The sequence below is a fragment of the Gigantopelta aegis genome, chromosome 4 (genome assembly GCF_016097555.1).
Source record: "Gigantopelta aegis isolate Gae_Host chromosome 4, Gae_host_genome, whole genome shotgun sequence".
NCBI classification, from domain to species: Eukaryota; Metazoa; Mollusca; class Gastropoda; order Neomphalida; family Peltospiridae; genus Gigantopelta; species Gigantopelta aegis.
The window spans coordinates 90007563-90027062 of NC_054702.1; the positions used below are offsets into that span (position 1 = coordinate 90007563).

General features: G+C 31.6%; 1 protein-coding gene across 3 annotated transcripts in view; it reads right to left on the reverse strand.

Moving 5' to 3' along the window:
* Nucleotides 1-10338: 10338 nt before the first annotated feature.
* Nucleotides 10339-19500, reverse strand: part of LOC121371380 (glutaminyl-peptide cyclotransferase-like) — a 39228-nt gene continuing 30066 nt past the window's right edge. The window contains exons 7-8 of one of the 3 annotated variants that reach the window (XM_041497226.1): nt 18553-18721; nt 10339-10736 (exon numbers count right to left, since the gene is read on the reverse strand). In XM_041497226.1, coding sequence (XP_041353160.1) covers nt 10667-10736; nt 18553-18721 — 239 coding nt within the window. In that variant the 3' untranslated portion in view covers nt 10339-10666. Of the gene's footprint in view, nt 10737-14208; nt 17280-18552; nt 18722-19500 lie in introns of those variants that run through there. The other 2 variants (XM_041497225.1, XM_041497227.1) reach the window with 2 other exon arrangements.

Here is a 19500-nt window from a genome sequence, read left to right on the forward strand (position 1 = left end):
GGTAGGTGTAATACCACTACACTCTTCTCTCTAACACATTGTCCTGGACAGACAGCCAGATAACCGGTGTGTGCCTAGGACAGCGTGCTTGAACCTTAATTGGATATAAGCATGAAAATTAGTTAAAATGAAATGAATAGGGTCATGAAAGATAGAAATATTTTTAATAGCTTTGTCCTACATACCTATGATTGAGAGAAAATGTGTACTATATATATATGTTTATTTTATAATAATAGTAATTTCATCGATTTAAGTTAAGAAATGGTTACTTTTTCTCCTTTTTTTTTTTTTTTTTTTTTACATAGTCCTTAGAACATCATTTGTTTTCTTAGAACACATACTAATAATGCATAAATGTGTGATAACAATTTCAAGACATCTGATTGGATGCTCCAAGTCGCCACTGCCATACCATCCAATAAAAATTGATTACACTGATGTATAAGTTAATTTGAAATTCATTTGTCTCCGACAGGCAAGTTAGCTACAAGCATGTGGGCTGTAAATAATAGTTTTGGTTGGAAAAGACATAATTTACATTTGTTTAAAACCTTAGGTTTTTTTAGAATATGTAACAAACAGAATAATACATTTGTTTGTCCGTTAGATACCATTTATCTTAAACTGCTGTTTAAAAACATTTGTTAGATACCTTTTAAAACAACTCGTAAGATAAAGGATATATAACTGTCACACGTGTAGTATTTTCTATATATGTTGGTAATTCTAAGACAGAATTCATTTAATTAATCTGGATCTGTTGAGATCAAGTACTGCTTGTTCTTGTCTAAATATTTGTACTTTTTTTTAGTACATATGGAAGTGGCATTGAATTAACATGGGTTTTAGACAATATTTCTGAAGGGCTATTGATGAACGTAGAATTATTTTGTATATGTACTTAATTTGGTGTCTTATTATTTGGATATTTCTTTGTGTCTTCTTATTTCTGAAGGCCTCACAGAAGACTAATGGTGCTATCTTCATTAAAGGTATTATTTATTAATTATTATTATTATTATGAACATAATTATTAAATAGAACATGCATAAAGTTGGGTATAGGGTTAATTTGATGGAAGTTCAGTCTTTATGGACATACCATTTTGATGAATAGCTGAAGTAGTATACATGTAGGTCCTTATGTTAAAACTAGACAGGATTTTAACACTGAGTTTGAATGTAGTTAAAGTAATTCACTGAGAATTTTTTTTATTGTATACAGTATAATATAATGTGAATCTGCATGTGAGAATACATCATACATCCGCAGAGTGTAGATCTGATAGTTAGGTTTTATACTGATGGTAACCTTCTTAGGTTGTACATTCATTTATCCTATAACTTGCCCATAATATCTGTCATAAATTTGTTTGATATTTATTAACTCAGTTAATATGTTTTTGCTATCAATGGGTCATTTTTTCACAAGCCAACAAGAGTTGTATACCTGAGCGTAACATTTTGATCAGATTTAGTTAAAGTGCATGACTTCAAACTACATTTGTGCTAATCATGATGATGTCAGTTGCCAATGGGGGCAACTTTAAAAGTGTGATTGACTAAATATCAAATTAAAATGTTATTTTAGAATTGTTATAGGACAAACAGAATTTGCTACTTGTGGGTTTTTTTATATGTAAAATATCAGCCTCATCTGGTTAAGCAGTATTAACAAATACAGATTAGCAGAGACTGTTGATATTTTCCATATTAAAAAATATTTGTGACAAATCCTCTGTCAAATTAATGTTACAAAGAAGGCAGCATCATGTATCTTTGATGATTAGACTAGTCATGGGGAGGGGCAGTCCAGCAAATTGTGCAAACATTTATAGCATCACCACTTATAAACCTTATTGTTTTAGTCATTTTAATGTCATATCTTTCATTTGTTTGTCAACATAATATTTGTTTAATCAATTTCAAGAAACTGCCTTATATTTATTAATTTTAATTAACATCATTATCTTACCTTCTGTATTTCTATACTTGTAATTCTATGCAGTGAATTAATGTTTCTTTGTTCACTGAAGTGGGACATAGAACTGTCTTTGTGTGTCAAAGATATGTTCAATAGTTTTGTCTTCACAGGTGGCAGACTAACATTAGCTATAACATGCAGTTATGCAGGTTAATAATATGGCTCATCCTGCCCATTGTCAAATTAGCCAACTGCTAATTTTTATGAAAAGTGACTACAATATTTTGTTTATTGGCTCATAAATTGTTTTTAAAGTAATCACTTTTTAATAGTTTAAAGGAAGTTCTCTACATATCTCAAAATAGGCTAAAACAAAATGTGTTCCTGTGTGAGCCCTGTATGTATAGATATATATATATATATATATACAAATTTACATGGAAATGTATAAATTGTTTGTGTATCAGCAAGTTCAGTAAATCAGTAACAGATTATTATTCATTGAACATGTATGCACTTTCACGCAAATAGGCTGCACATGCTACAGTCTTTGGGATACCAGTCGTAGGGCACTGGTTACAACATTAATTGTTTACATTGCTGTATTCATTGAGACACCATGACAAAAAGTATCTTATTTATTATTTCAATCATTTTGTCAGGTTTTTTAAAACAAATAATTACAAGAGGAATAACATTTTTTTTAAAACACAAACAAAAGCATTTACATATTGACAATGGGATATGTACATATCTTTTCAGAATCTCACTTTTGGATTAAACTTTACACCAACAGGAATGTCTGAGCTACTATGCAAACATTTTTCATTAGAGGCCATTCAACAATTATGTAATGCTCGGGGGGGGGGGGGGGGCGGGGGGGGGCGGGGGGGGGGGGGGGAGGGGGGGGCGAAGGGGGGGGGGGGGGGGGGGGGGGGTGTGTGTTCGTCAAGAGTTAAATAAAGTGTGATTTTGTATTATTTTAAAAATAAAATGCAGTTTTGTTCTTTAACAAATAATGTTCTATATAGTATTTATTACTAAACCAAACAGAAATAAAACAGAAAATCTAATAATATTGGTCAAACTGCATCATGACAGAAAAAGTAGTGAGTATTTGTGTAGTTTAATTTTAGAGAGGGGGTGCTCTTAGTGTTAGTGTTGTAAGGGGGAGACTTTGATACAAAAAATGACAGATTGTGTTATGTAATTGTTGAATGGCCCCTTGCACATGTATTCATTCTATTCTTTAAATTACATTTCTTGATTTTAAGTGTCTAATTTTTAAAAAATTTTCATGAAAATAGTTAGTTATCTTAATCTCTGGCAAAGGTTTAAATAATACTGAATAGAGGTATTTTTTTGTTTTATAAAATAAGTATGCATTTACCACAGCTAGCCATACAAAACATTATTTTGGCTTAATATTATAATTGTATGTAGTTGAAAGCTGTATTTAATTGTTAAAACATAAATCTAAGGATGTTAAAAATATAACATACCTTGATGAGAAAGTCTGTTTTGTTTCAGTTATTATCACAAATACTCGAGTGTTTCTTAGGCTGTAAACAAGTGGATATTCAGCATAGGTTTTACATGCTGTTCAGTGTTGTATTTTGTTGTATTATTTCATTTTTCTAATTTTATTATTCAAAATGTTGCAAATGCTGATTTTTAATATATTCACTTTTGTTAATGGATAAACAATGTAGCTGTTAATGAATTATATGAGTTGTACCAAATGTGTTGGTAAATCATAGATTTGTGTATATGTATATACATATTTATTTTTATTGCATTAGATGTTTGTGTGTACCAAAAATTTGAGCCATGTGTGTGCTTGATTTTTTATTATCAGAACGTAAAATGTCTATTATTAAAGGCTGACAGTACATTTTGGCTTGAATATAAGTGAAAGCTAATCACTGCAGTGCTACTTAATGCATGGCATACAGTGTGGCATATATTATGTTACATTTGTATCAGTGTATTCTGTATTATGATTCAATATTTAAGACTGTACAAAGAGCTTTTTAAATCATGATATACTTAACACATTTGTAACGAGAACTTTGATGACAATAATGTTATTTAAAAATAAGTATGGAGTCTTCTTACTACCATCCAGGCTACATTATTATCCCTGTACCATCTTCACATTTAAATTTGTTTTATTCAGCAACTTCATTAGAGTAGTATTCAGATTAAACTTTTTAAAAAACAACTTAATTACACATTCTGAAGTGACACATTTTTAAAACAACTAGTAGTAAATAATATTTATTCTATAATATTTTACCACAGATGTTGGGGGGGGGGGTCTAATATATTATGTGTTTAAAATGTTTTTCTAATTTTGAAAAATTATTTTTACTGTATTTAAAACACAAATCGAGGCTTTGAACATTGACATATTTTAAACATGTCCAAGACAAAATATCAAGTCAGTGGGTTGTATTTCTCATATATTATTCTGGGGAATGCTATTTAGTTATGGAATAAATTTGTATGACGTCAGCTATTTCTTCCCCATTACTTTAGTTATGGAATAAATTTGTAACCTATTTGTTTTACTTTAGCAAACCTTTTGTTTTCTTTCTTTTTTTTCAATGAACGTGACTAAGTGGAATATATTGTTTTACCAATTTCTTCAAAACCATTGTCAGCTATTTATGCTATGAAGATTTGTAATTCTTAGCAGATTTTTATGTACCAACTACTTTCTTATTTGTTTGTTAACATTAGACATTTATACGGTCAGTAAAATTATAATTTATGGGTAAGATTTTAACTGAATGAGACGGTATAACATAAAAAAAAACTAGTTGTAGTAGTTGAAGCTTTTGCAACAAATAGAGTAGTTTTTAAGTTAGTTATTCATATTTTATTAAAATAATGAAATGTTTAATGGTGAATATGAAGATCATAAATTTAAAGTTATAAGATGAAATATGTTATATTTTCTTTTAAAGATGGTTTTAAAGAACAAACTTGCTATTGTTTCATGGTCAACAGGTGAAGTTTATGGAGCGGGTCGAGTCATACTGAACAGCTGTCCCAGAAATGTTTGGGAAAAAAATGAAAATTTGCTAGAGCAGGGAGGTTTGTCCTCCAAAACCCTCCCCCTGCACAATGGCATGTATTGACAGCAAGTTATTCTTTGGCATCTGTCAATTCAATCTTATCATCATTAATGTGACATTTGTACATTGTGATGATGGTAATATATAGAGGATATATCATGTTTTTTGTCAAATATGATTTATATCTCGAGTGAAGTTGCAATCATATCTCACGAGTCGTGATATGATTACAAACTTCACTCGATGAGATATAAATCATATTTGACAAAAAAACATGAATTTTTCTATTTATTATATAACTTTTGGCAATTTACCTTTATTTTTAAAATGCCAGCAGCAAAATAGTTCTGGCTTTCTTACAGTGAAGATAACACTTTCTACAGTGACAATAACACATTTAATGTGAAATAGTGGAATTTTCACTCTAAAATATGTTATCCTCACTGAGTGACTGATAACACTTATTTCGCTGATATTTTAAGATATTTCACTAAATGTTCTATATTAAATGTAGTTAAATACTACATCATCTGTACTAAACAAACTTGCAGCATGCTTCCTGAATAGTTTCAAATAAAAATTTCAGTTTGGCATGTTTTCCACTAAATGTGGTATGTTGACATTTTGATGCCCATTTGTTAAATTAAATACATGTAGTGGGAATAAAACAAATTTTGGGTAAGTTTTTTGCTACAATAGCAAGTTGAAGACTATTTATTTTTGTATAAATTGAATATATTTTTAATACATTTATAGGAAACTAATTTTAAAAAACTATGTTATGAATACATCCCAGTATGTTATTTTAACAGTATTATAAATGAAACTGCAAGTTATTTTTTTATTCAAAGTGAAAAGAATGCAGTAATAAAGTACATGTTCAGTGTTGAAGTCTTGAATGAACATATCAAAATTAAAGTGTTGATCTTCAATTATAATGGCATCATTTGGTATGTTTCATGCCACAAACATCAGCTTGTACTCATGTTTTCATGTTGTGTGTGTGACAGATTTAGTTTCACTGAAACAGCGTGGTATGCGAAGTACTGGGAGGAGGGGGATATGGACCAGTATTTTCATGTAGTGTATTTGTTCTGACAAGTTAACACACAGGGTTTCTTCTAATGAAGTTGAATTGGCATTTGTATGTGTAACATCTTCATCTCTGTACGTCTTTCAGTCGTTTTATACCTTTTGCATCTTTGGTACATGATTACCGGTAAACTTTGTACCGTTCAGAATATTTTTGTATGGTCATAATAAAGTTAATGCAAATGGATGTTTAAATATTCATGTTCTGTTATTTGTGTGTCAATAAACTTTACCGATTGGAGAACAGAGCAAAATATATTGGGATCCCAATTTGCTGTATAGTACTTTATATTCTTGATAAAAGTTTTTCCAAGCCCTTAAAAATTAATGTTACTTTCCATATCTTTCAAAGATTAAATTAATTTGTACCTACAGGCCTTGACCTTAGGTTTTTTCAGTGGTAGCAGGGTATAAAATTAAGAATTTTTGTGTGCTTTTAATATTTACACTAACGATTTTCTTCAGTAGTTAGATACAAATAAAATGGTTATTGGCCAACAATTATAATCAAGTGAGAATCTAAGATGAGCGATTTTCATAGCTTTTCTCCATCAAATTTGATATCATAAATACGAAAATATACTATTTATGTGCTAGGACTAGCTTGAAAGCTGCCAGGTGAAAATAAAAATGAAGTTTGTCTGTCCAAACCCAGCCGACCTACGAACATCAATCAATGTCAAAATTGGTAACATTTTGTGTCCCGGCTCTAAATTATATTATAAAATGTATATATTTCCCAATTTTTTTTCACAAAATATTACATTGACATACATATTTGTAATATATTTCAGACATTAGTTTTTAAAAAATCAGTATTTTATTTCCGAAATTATGCCGAAATCTCATGTCCCTTGCAAGGGGTGAAGTTATATAAAGTTTAATATTGTATCAAAAAATATAATATTCTTTAACTGTTTCTGCATAAATATAATCATGAGATATTAAGTAACAATACTGTGCTATTATACTTTATTTTTGATAATTATATTTTACAATTTTTTTAATAAATATGTGTGTCCCTTATATACATGTCCATACTGTTACCTTCATCATAAAATGTTCATAATTGGAGCTCCATGAACTTGGTCTTGTTGTACTTTCTACAAAGGATCTTCCACCTTCTGTCTTATCATTTGAATGTGGCCTTAATTCAGTAACTTGTACCAGAACAAGTAAGTATATTTCTTTGCATACAAATTTTGAGCATCCATACTGTTACTGTCTTTGCATATGCCAAAATTAGAAATTACATATTAAAACATTTAAGGAAATTATGTTGTCCAAGTACACACCATGTACCAACTAGGCATTCTACATTTGACCTTGACCTTGTGTACATAATTGCTAAAATATTGTAAAATTGTCCTAATTAACTGTTACTTCACCCCTTGCAAAAAACATGAGATTTCGGCATAATTTCCTAAATATAATGCTGATTTTTTAAAATTAATGTACGAAATATATTACAAATATGTGTGGCTTTGTGTATTGACGTCAAAGTAATATTCTGTGAAAAATTGGGAAATAATATAATTTACAGCCGGCACCCAAAATGTTACCAATTTTGATATTGACCCTAATATTGATCTGTAGATATTTGTCAAAATTTTAAATCATCGATATCATTTAACGAAAATTTATTAAAGTTCGTTTCGATTCGTTGGATATTAGAAATTGTGTAAAATGCTATTCATTGGAACGAGAACACGATTTTCTCGCGACGGTGGCGTGAGATCTTGCGCATCGCGATGCTGTTCGTAATACATGCTCTTGTGACAGGCAAAATGTGTTTTTAACAAAATCAGTCTAACGGTAGATGCCAGGTAGATGCCAGGTACCATCGCGTGAGCATTGGCATGCGTTGATAGTCACAAAGTTAATATTACAGTACTAGAATGCCATTGCGATGGCTATTAATAGATCCGATTCAGTTGAAAAATTTATTCCGATTAGCTTGAAATAGCGAGATTCTCATTACACCCGCCCAAGGCCGTAGAAAACAAATCCATAATTTTTTTTAGAAACAATTTTTTTTATCATCTTAACTACTCCCCCGCCCCCCCCCCCCCCCCAAACAAAAAATCCTAGCTACGGCCCTGCCGTTTATTATTTTTTTAAAAGATTTTGTTTTCATCAGTGCCATTAAATTAATTCGGGATATATAGAGGATACTCCCCTCGTGTCTTGTAATATCATAATTTTTCAGCACAAGCACTTTTATCAACAAGTGCTGATAAATTATATCACAAGACACGAGGGTGGTATTCTTTTCATCATCCATTATCATTCTTTTCATTTGCGAAAGTTGCAACAATGTCAGTAATGTGGGTTGAATGTCAGCGGTAGACTCGTTAACTAGCAGAACGGCGGTGGTGTGATGTCACTAATGGTAGGTTTAGCGCTGAAACGAACACAGTGACGTAACAAAACACATCGCAAATTATAGTGCCAGTGATATCTCCTAGAAAAGCCTTTAATGGATGATAAAATATAATATTCTAAAAACAGCTACCCATAAAAATTCTTTGATGTGCTACAAACACCGAATATAGTGACGTCAGATGTTTGAGAATTTCAGCAAATGTCACTGGTGTGCTAACGTAGGTAGCGTTTTATAATGAAGTTGACGATGGTCATGACAAAAATAGCTGGACACATTGAACGATGGAGGAAAGGCTGGTTAGAACAGTACCATCAAGCATCTAGGTCAGGGATTTCCCACTGCACGCAGTTTTCCAAAACATTGATGATATTAGCCAACATATGTTTGTTTGGATTTTCTGATTAGCAATTACAGCTTTTGCACGAACAATCCGTCATTTATGTTGATATTGGTTTTGCATAACCGATGGACAAACGACAGAATCATCCATGCCCAATTTTATACCCTGGGTAGCCCACCGGGCTACCAGGTTATAAAATCAAGTAGCCCGCAGTAAAATTTGTTTCTGGTTGTTCCATATGTAGCTGATGAAAATATGTAGTAACCATTCAGCATATTGGAGATCATACGCCTTTAATATAAATAAGAATCAATAGTTGTGTTGGTCCAAAACATCTGTGTAAAGATGTAACATATTGACAAAGACAAGAATTCATTGCTAGTCTGTGTCCTTTTTCACAAAAGCTTGTCCATTGCACAGGGTTTGCATGGTCTTTAACATGTACTGTATGTATTTACCAAACCACAAACCATGTTAACAAGAGTACCTCACCGGTACATGATATGTCCGTCAGGAGTTTGGTGGAAAACCATATGATGTTCAGAATATAGACAAATTAGATTTATTTGTATCGCATAGATCTAGTAATTGTATGTGACACACCACCATTCCAAGTTGTTCCTACATGTGAGGTTTGATGGTCCTGTGTGCATCTGTATGCAAGATATGGTCTGGATACGGATTTGTTATGAGCAGTAGACCGTGAAAAGTAGATCGCAGTGACCTAGTAATAGTATGCGACACACCACCATCCCAAGTTGTCCCTACGTGTGAGGTTTGATGGTCCTATATGCAAGATATGGTCCAGACAAGGATTTACTATTATGTGCAATTGACTGAAAAGTAGGTCACACTGACCTAGTAATAGTATGCGACACCACTATCCCATGTTGTTCCTACATGTGAGGTTTGATGATCCTGTCTGCATTAAGATATGGTCCGGACAAGAAAAAGTCGACAGATGGACGAACACCACGAATACCATAATATGACCCATCATACATTGGCGTATAAAAAACATTTGCTAGCTGTGTGTCCACTAAACTGGCAAACCAAACTTTGCAACTAAAGTTTACTTAACTGTAGTTCTATAGCATTAATTTTTCACAGGTTTACTATCAATATACAATAAAATCTTAAGACTTTTTTCATTTTAATAGGCCACAAATGTGGATATTATTTTTATTTTTTTAATGTTTTTGCTTAGGATATAACAGATGAAATAGCAAAGATGCACTATTCCCCTGTCAGTATAGGACTACTGGATAGGGTCGTGCCCCATGTTTAATGTCTCTAGCTATCTGCATCTGCCAGGTAGTTGCTCACCCATGTGTGTTGGGGTGGGAGGGGCACACACTCCTACTCACAAAAATATTAACTTTGCTTCAAACATAATAAGCAGGGTTTTCCAGGACGTGAAATGTTCAATCAATAAATGTTTGTTGTCTGGATTTAGACGGGTTATAATAACAACAAAAATAAAGATGCAAAAAAAAAAAAACCCACAAAAGTTTTTACCTAAATTTCCATGACAAAAAAATTTAATTCCTTTTTCTGAACATTCCAGGCCTGGATTTTAAAATCACAAAATTCAAAGACATTCCAGGATACCTAAGAAGCCTGAGTGTCATTTCAGTTCATGAAAACACTGTGAAATAGCACACTATACATATTAAGATCTGTCAATAAATAAACTAAAACCAGTACCATTTTGTTAATGCCCAATTAATAAACTAAAATGAAAATGTTAATAAAAGTATGAAAAAAACTGAGTAGTAAAAGGAAACTTTCCCGGTCTAATATTCAAAGAAATGCCAGTACTAGTTACAAAACTGAAGCTTACCAACCATTTACAACAAACTGTACAAGCACATATGCAAGTACGAGTTGTGTAAAACAAATTGCAACACTGAAAAAACAAACAAGATCATCTTTTACTAATTTTAAGGAATAAACAATTTTATTCGATATATACAGCATTTCTGTATATGTAATCATAAACAACAAATTCATCAATAAACAGCAACAATGTTCACCCACTGCACCAAGATTAACAACTGTACAAGGATTGGAATGCATGTTTATTCCATATGCTAAACAAGAATGCCACAACCAACATGCTTCATGTTATTTACTGGATGTTGCAAAATATTTGTCCATTGGTTTATTTTCTTCTCCCTTCCCTCTCCACATATAGAAATAAGAAAAAAACAAAAACCCAGCTTTTTCAATGTATACAATAAGCATGCTTAATGTTAAAGAAAGTGTTACTCTGGCAAAAATGTTACGGACTGTTGCCAATATAAACAAATTAACACCTTGTCTTCACAACAGAGGCTGTGTTTGCCAATTACACTTGGCCATACATACTTCTCCAAATAAAGGTCATAGCAACATTTTCATTGGATGCTTGTTAAAATACATGCTCGAGGTATATTGCATGTTACATATTGGAAACATTTCTCTGTTTATTAACAAATAAAGAAAAATAAACTTGTCATCTTGTACTGCTTTCATAATATAAAGACAACTATAGACACACTGATTTAAACATACACACTTTCAGGCTTGTATCCACAAGGGGCAGGGATATAGTTCAGTCGGTTGAGTTTTTGCTTGAGGTGCTTGCATTGCAGGATCGAACTATCTCTGTGGATCCATTCAACTGACTGGAATTTTTTCTCATTCCAACCAGTGCACCACAACTGGTCAAAAGCCATGGTATGTGCTTTCCTGTCTGTGAGAAAGTGTATATAAAAGATCCCTTGCAGCATCAGGAAAAATGTAGCGGGTTTCCTGTTGACTATGTGTCAGAATTACCAAATGTTTGATATCCAACAGCCGATGATAAATTAATGTGCTCTAGTGCACCACCACAAGCACACTGTTCTGGCACACACAGTTGTCAGTAGGTGTCGGGAGTTAATGGTTGGTTGATTGTCCCTGATGAGACTTTATTTATTTTACACATCCCCAGTACTGAATTTAGAACCAATGGTTTATCCACTATGCCACCAAAGTACATCCACTATGCCACCAAAGTACTATTCTAGATGGAGCATAAGTACAGAATGGTTGCACAGACAAGATTATATTTATATCGTCTGTGATTATCACAGGCACATAATGATGAAACAAATAATTGATATCCAGATTAAAGTTGATACTACAAATGAAATATTAACCAGCATACGATATTAATGTACTCTATTTTATCCATAATATTGTTGATGTTCACTGTGATCAAGTTCACAAGATATGTAAATCACAAGACACGTAAATGTATATGTGTGTGTGTATTATATATCTGCAAATTAATTTTCACTACAATAATGCTACCAAAATTCATTACAAGTATACTTAAATGTAACTTTACAAACACCATTCAAGGATCAACACTAATATAACTGCATTTTAGTCAAATTGGTGCATACATTTACTGATACTGAAATACCTTTTTTAAAGAAAATAATATTTCTAATTTAATGTACAAAAGAAATTATAAATTAATTTTGAAAAAGGCACCAATATTTAAGTACAGTAATATCAGCAATACAATATGTAAATGAAATCATATCATAGGTAGCGTATCCAGTATAATCAAAGTATGAAGTATTTTTCAGATAACAAACTTTCAGAATTTGATAACTGCAAATTAGATTTAAATTAATCGGGTCATGACACTATGTTTATTGACATTTAAGCAAACACACTACGGTGACACTCCATAATTGACCTACACATTCATAGGCAACAAACAAAAACATTTCAATAGCAACTTTACATTGAAAGTTGCCCAGCTGTCTGAAAACAAAAACAAATCATGTTTATTTTAAGTAAAAATATCCAAAATCACGTCATTTATGGTCGACGTCATTTTTATTCAAAAAGACCGTTACATATTCATGTCATTTGAATATCGAGTAACGCCTGATAGGAATATAGTTAATTAAAAAGTTTTATAAAAAAGTCTTTTGAGTTTGAGATTATATGATAAAGAGATTATTACCCTCGTGTGCTTCAGTATCATCAATATCATATATTAGGAATAAAAATAAGGTATTATGCTCGCCAGAGGCTCTGATAATAATCTCTGCATATTAATACCTGTATCTCAAATTATTCAATTTTATTAAAACTATACTACACAGTGGAATGTGTTTACGAAGAAAATATGATTAATTTACTTTGATGTAGTGTGTTACTCTCATACAAAAAACAATATGGATCTGAAGTAATAATGCATCATAAATATTTTACAGTTCCAAAGAAAATTACCAATTAAAAAACAAAAACTAGTGGGAATTTTTACAAAATATTTAACATTCCTTTTATTACATCGTAACAGTATATTCAGAAGAAAATGTATAGCTACAAACATAATATAGTGTACATTTGGTACTTATCATCACAATCTGAAACTTGGGGAACATGGCTTATACAACTACAGTTGAGACTCAATGCATTTGCAGGGACCACGGATACTGTATGTTATTTGTATGGTCGCTACTTTACTTTAACAAGCTTCTGACTTTAGTTATTAGACACTAAACTATTTTCTGATATTACTGATTTCATAACCTTGAATATTTATTAACTTTTACTTAAATTATTAGTTTTGGAAAATTCAATGGGTTTCTGGTTGTCCTGAAAATGCATTTTATAGGAAACAAAACATACATACCTCTGAAATCAGGCTCAGTAGCTTTATAAAAAGCCCCAAATCCAGACTAAAGTTTTAGGCCCACCTTTTCATTAATGTGATTTATCAATGTAGTGCATACCCACAGTACCTTTTCCATGTATGCATTTTATTTCTGAAAACATCGATGAGCGATTTTTCTGCGTACAGGTTTTCAGTATGATGTTATAACACAAAATGTTTACTACCGACTTAAAAGTACACTTCAACGACATCAAATTTTGTATAGTGATTCATTTGTGAAAGCACAAAACTGGAAATGCATATTTCCATGAAATAACATTAATGGAAAGCAGGCCTTAAACTATAGGACCAGGCCTCGTTCTTATATAATGGAGTCTTGAGTCTAGACTCAATGGGCTGAATTTACAATGCCTGTTTTTCTTACATGCAGGTGTTTTAAGCATTGTAAATGTATGTAGTTACAAACACAGGTGTTTAAGCATTGTAAATGTATGTAGTTACAAACACAGGTGTTTTAAGCATTGTAAATGTATGTAGTTACAAACACAGGTGTTTTAAGCATTGTAAATGTATGTAGTTACAAACACAGGTGTTTAAGCATTGTAAATGTATGTAGTTACAAACACAGGTGTTTAAGCATTGTAAATGTATGTAGTTACAAACAGGTGTTTAAGCATTGTAAATGTATGTAGTTACAAACACAGGTGTTTAAGCATTGTAAATGTATGTAGTTACAAACACAGGTGTTTAAGCATTGTAAATGTATGTAGTTACATGTGTGTTAGGCAGGCATAAACAAGCTTTGTAAATTCAGCCCTAAACATTTATAAGCACCAGGCCCGAACAAGTTACACCATGACATTAAATTTAGTCTTTCACTTCATATATCTTAAAGACAACAGCACTAAAGTTTTTATCAGTAGATAAAGACAAGAACACAACACAACAGGTTCAGAGGGTGCAGAGACGTACAACACCGAGAATAAGGACACGGGGAAGACAAGCACAACACTACAGTGACCGTATAGCGAGGCAGAAGAAATAGCAATACACTCCTGGTCTCAATACAGTGTAGTTATTGGAACAGCACTATACAGAGGAGAATATTGTACGAGAGTAAATGTTAAACTGGGCATTTCATGTGTTTATATATATTTAATGACACTTGGTCTGGTCTGATCTGAGGAGTAAAAGAACCAACCTGCCTATAAGAGATGAGATTAGTGCACAAAATGCCATTTAAAAACTATTCAACTGATGAATAGAGTAAGAAAATGATGAATAATTGAATGTCAGGATATTAAAATGTGAATTTAACCAAATATTTTGTTAAAACAGTCTTTTCAAGATGATATAATATTTATTGATTTATTTTCGAGAAAGGTAATCAGACATTTGTTTTTATATAAGTTTTTCAGAAATAACCTTAATATAGGGACCTTACATTCAACGTGTAATTTTTCTGTACATATTCTCAAGTTATCTGACACAGTGGGAGCACTGTAAATGTGCCACAAGTTTTAAAGCAAAAGAACAAGCACAGTCCCCATCCACCCACAATAACTCTTAAATCCATTCATTTAAGTACTCGCGGCTCCCTTTTTGTGTGTCTTGTTCATTCCAGTTATTAAAACGATAATCAAATATTTTATTCGATGTCTCTGCACCCTCTTCTATTGGAACCTCTGAAGACTGTCTGGAAAAAAATAGGTCATATTAAAATTAAATATTTTGATTCACACAATAAGTTTGAGATTTCAGAATACCTTACGAATTTTTTTTAAAATACACTGCATACAAAACAGTGCAATGTGTTTTAATTTCTGTTAAACTAATATTTTGATGATCAAAACTGTAAATTGAAGCTTTAGATAAAATAACATATATATTTATACAATGAAAGTACACCTAACGACCATCTAGCTTTAAGACCACCCCAGTATAAAGCCCAATATTTTAAAGACCAGAATATTTCCGTATCATTTTATAGTTAAAATACTATGGTATAAAGACCACTCCACTATTAGATTACAACCAGCAGACCCAATGTACATTTTCAGTATATTCTGACCCCATAAATGCGACCACAGCATTTGCCTTGTTATGTTACAGCGGATGCCATCAAACATCAGATTGGTATCTTTTATCCAGAGAGTTGTTAATCTCTATTGCATAATAATTAAGAAAAATATGGGGACCATACTAAAAAATAACTGAAGTAGGTTTGACACTTAATTATTCTTGCCAGTCAGTATAAATAGCAATACACCATCAGAACCTATTAATTGTATCTGTTGAGACATTGTTGATGACAACCGGGAAGGAGGGTGGGACATAAAATACACAATCAATATTTACCAAGCAATCATTATTCTGAAAATTTGTAATTCGGTATTAGAAACACCCCATTATTAAGACCAATTTTTGTATTTCCCACTGATGATCGCAATAGCAGAGTTTCACTGTATAATGGCTTTATATAAACAATCAAGAAATTACCAAATAAAAGCAAATACATCTATTCTATTAAAGATGTAGTAATTAATGACCTTAAAAGAAATACTACTCTCAATCTAACTTGGTATATATTAAATATATATAAATACACTACAAAACATATTTTGTTAAATAAAATATGCAAACACAATTTTTTTTTTTTACCAGTAAGAAAATTATTTTAAAAAACCCAAATAAGTAATCCCATTATCTCCACATTTTAGAAGTTTAATGAACAGAAAAATACTGTATATTAATATTATACACTAGAAAGCATATACATGTATTGTAAATAATAATATATGCAGAAACAAACATATCAAGTAAAAAAACATACCAAAAACCAACAATTAAACCCATGAATCCCCATGTTTAAGAGTTATGTTAGTTCCAAATAAAAAGTGGCAAGTATCATTTGGAAAATACTAAAACCAGTCAAAAGATAAATTTATTACAAACTGTGCAGCTATCATATAACAAACTGAGAACACTGAATTTGAGAATCTGTGTTTGTTACAGAAAAAGCAGTACTACAATAATAACTATTAACTGTACAAATGTTAGTTTTACAAGAGAAATGTGATACATCAAAGGGGCTATTCTGAGTTTATAACCATGGTAACATGTTTTCAGTCGATGTGGATGGGATCAAGCTCAGTTGGCAGAGTACTTGTCTGAGGGGCTTGGCTTAAAGGATCGAATTCCCTCATGTGAACACATCCTTGATCATTTCCTCCCCCCATCCAAACCAGCATCCCATGACCAGTATATCAAAGGCAATGGTATGAGTTGTCCTGTCTGTGAGAAGAACATATAAAAGATTCCTTTCTGCTAATGGAAAAATGTACTGGAATTCCTCTAAATACAATGTCAGAATTATCAAATGTTTGACATCCAATAGTCGATGATTAATAAATCAATGTGCTCTTGTGGTGTAGTTAAACAAAACAAACTTTTAAGTCACATCCAATGTAGCCTTTCTGAATAAATGTATTTAAATTACAATATTTAGAAGATATGTGAACAGTATGGATTTTATGTACAAAAATTCCATATAAAACCATTTGTTTCTCCTCCCAACCACCAGTGTACACAAAGAATGTGAAATAAGTGGATCAAATGTATTTAATGATACAATGCTTTATAATTCAAACTTTCTGAGCTTTTATTATCCAGGCATGAGTACAATAAGCCACTGTCTATTTTAATAGCTACAAACTCATTATAGTCCCTTTAATGGTTGAAATAACATCTTAATGTCTTGATCATAATTCTGACTTGGAGTTGTTTCTGGAAGAGACAAGATTAAAATAAATTAAATCAGTGCTTCTTGATTGATAAAATATCAGTTATGTTGGTTCAGGCAATTTTAAGTGACAAGATGATTTAGCAAATAATACAAAAATAGTGGGCAGAATTTAAAATTTAATGCATGTATCAATAAGTAGAATAGTAAATTATTTTTAAATTATGTTGATTTGCCAGATTAAATGTGTTAACAAATCAATGAAATAGAACACTAATCTAGTCATTTTGTATGCAACTGATTTTAAAAGTTTTAAGTAAACACATTTTTATTTGTACCACTGGAAAAATAATTGTGACCAGTTATATAACTCCAGGATAAATATAACACATCAATAGTAATACACATTTTGCTGTGACAATAATTGGTTTCATTGCATAACCACTGCATTCTGTTGTAAATGCTAAACAATTCTAAATCCTATATAAATACAAATTATTATAACTACACATTTTGTTTTCAGTTATATCACTATTTTTAAGTTAAATGGTTATAATACATGCACAGTAGGGTTTGAATTTACTCATATCTTGGGTGTAATAGATAATGTTGTATACCTAAATTCAACTATTATATGCTGGGTTTTTTATGTTATTATTGTTATATAAATAAAATATAAAATATAATAAATTTTTTTAGACGTTTTAAAAAATAAATAATTTTCAGATTAACAAACTGAAATAGGGCTCATAATATCATTGGCTAATTTTTCACTGACAATGGTTACATCTTGCAACTGAGATAAACCTTGAAAAGTATGGCAAACAGTACAATAGTATGTGACCTAGATTCAGGATCACTGCCAACTTAAATCAAAGAATGGCATGATATAGAAGCCATCTTGATTATTAAAAATATATACATTGCATTGAATGCTGATAAAAATAACAAATAAAAACAAACACATAAGGAATACATTCAAATATTGCTTTGACCTTATTGCTTCTTATTATTCACTGTTGTCTCCTCACTTACAGCATGATGTATTTGCACAACACACAGTGAAAACAAAAAACATTAATCTATGGGGATGGATTTTTCTTCTTCCTCTTTATAATTCTGCTATTTTGTGGAGAAATACACTGACTATGTACACCAGATATTATACAGTTAAAACTGAATTATAATTACAATTTTAGTTTTTAACCCCGCAAACAAATTCTCGAAGTAGACTTCATGGATTTGCCCCAAGTAATAACATCACAGTTAATGCAAAGGGAAGCAACAGTTATTTGATTTCACAGAAAAGAGGCTCACTTTTTGCAACCAGAGTGATTCCCACTGATTTGAAGATACCCTGCGACAAATGTTCGGAAAATTCGACTAAAATCTTCGATAGTATTTGCATCCAGTGAATCTCCATTGTCTGTTATTTCATGCCATACTGATGGAAAAGGAAGTGATATCAAATGCAATATTGGAACACCTGTAAAAAAGAGAAAGAAATACAACAAGAAATAAGATAATAAATGTAAATTAATTATACCAAGTTTAACAAGCATTCTGAGAGTACCACTAAAGCAATACATATCCCCATACGGCCTCAACAAATGTTCGTATCTCCTAAATTCAAGGGTCATAACTCTGTGAAAATAAATAGCCATGAAAATTATACTTGATCTGTAACAGAATATGATAAAGTTACACACAAAATTTCAGTTCAAAATACGTTGAGGCATTGCTAAAAATAAATTCTAAAAACAAATCTCCTAAGTTCAAGGGCCATAACTATGTCAAAAATAGGTAAAACTTGACAGTTAAATTTGATCTGTAACAGAACATGATAAAACTGTAGGCCTACATAAAATTTCAGCTCAATATACACATTTTCGTATCTCCTAAGTTCAAGGGCCATAACTATGTAAAAAAAATTGGTAAATTGCCATAAAGTCAAACGTGATCTGTAAGACTACATGATAAAGCTATACACAAAATGTCAGCTCAATATATCAAGGAGTTGTGGGGAAAACATTTGGAAAACTAAAAGTGGGACAGATGGACAGACAGACAGACAGACAGAGTTGAAACCGATAGTCTTCTCCAGTTGGACTGGTAGGGTACTAGTAATATATGATTACAAACTTGTTGTCATTATACAATTTACTGTTATTGAATGTTATTCTTCGATAAAACTCAAAAACTGACATCATTACATCAAATGGGACGTCATTACATAAAACAGGTCATGGACAGGACATTAGAAAC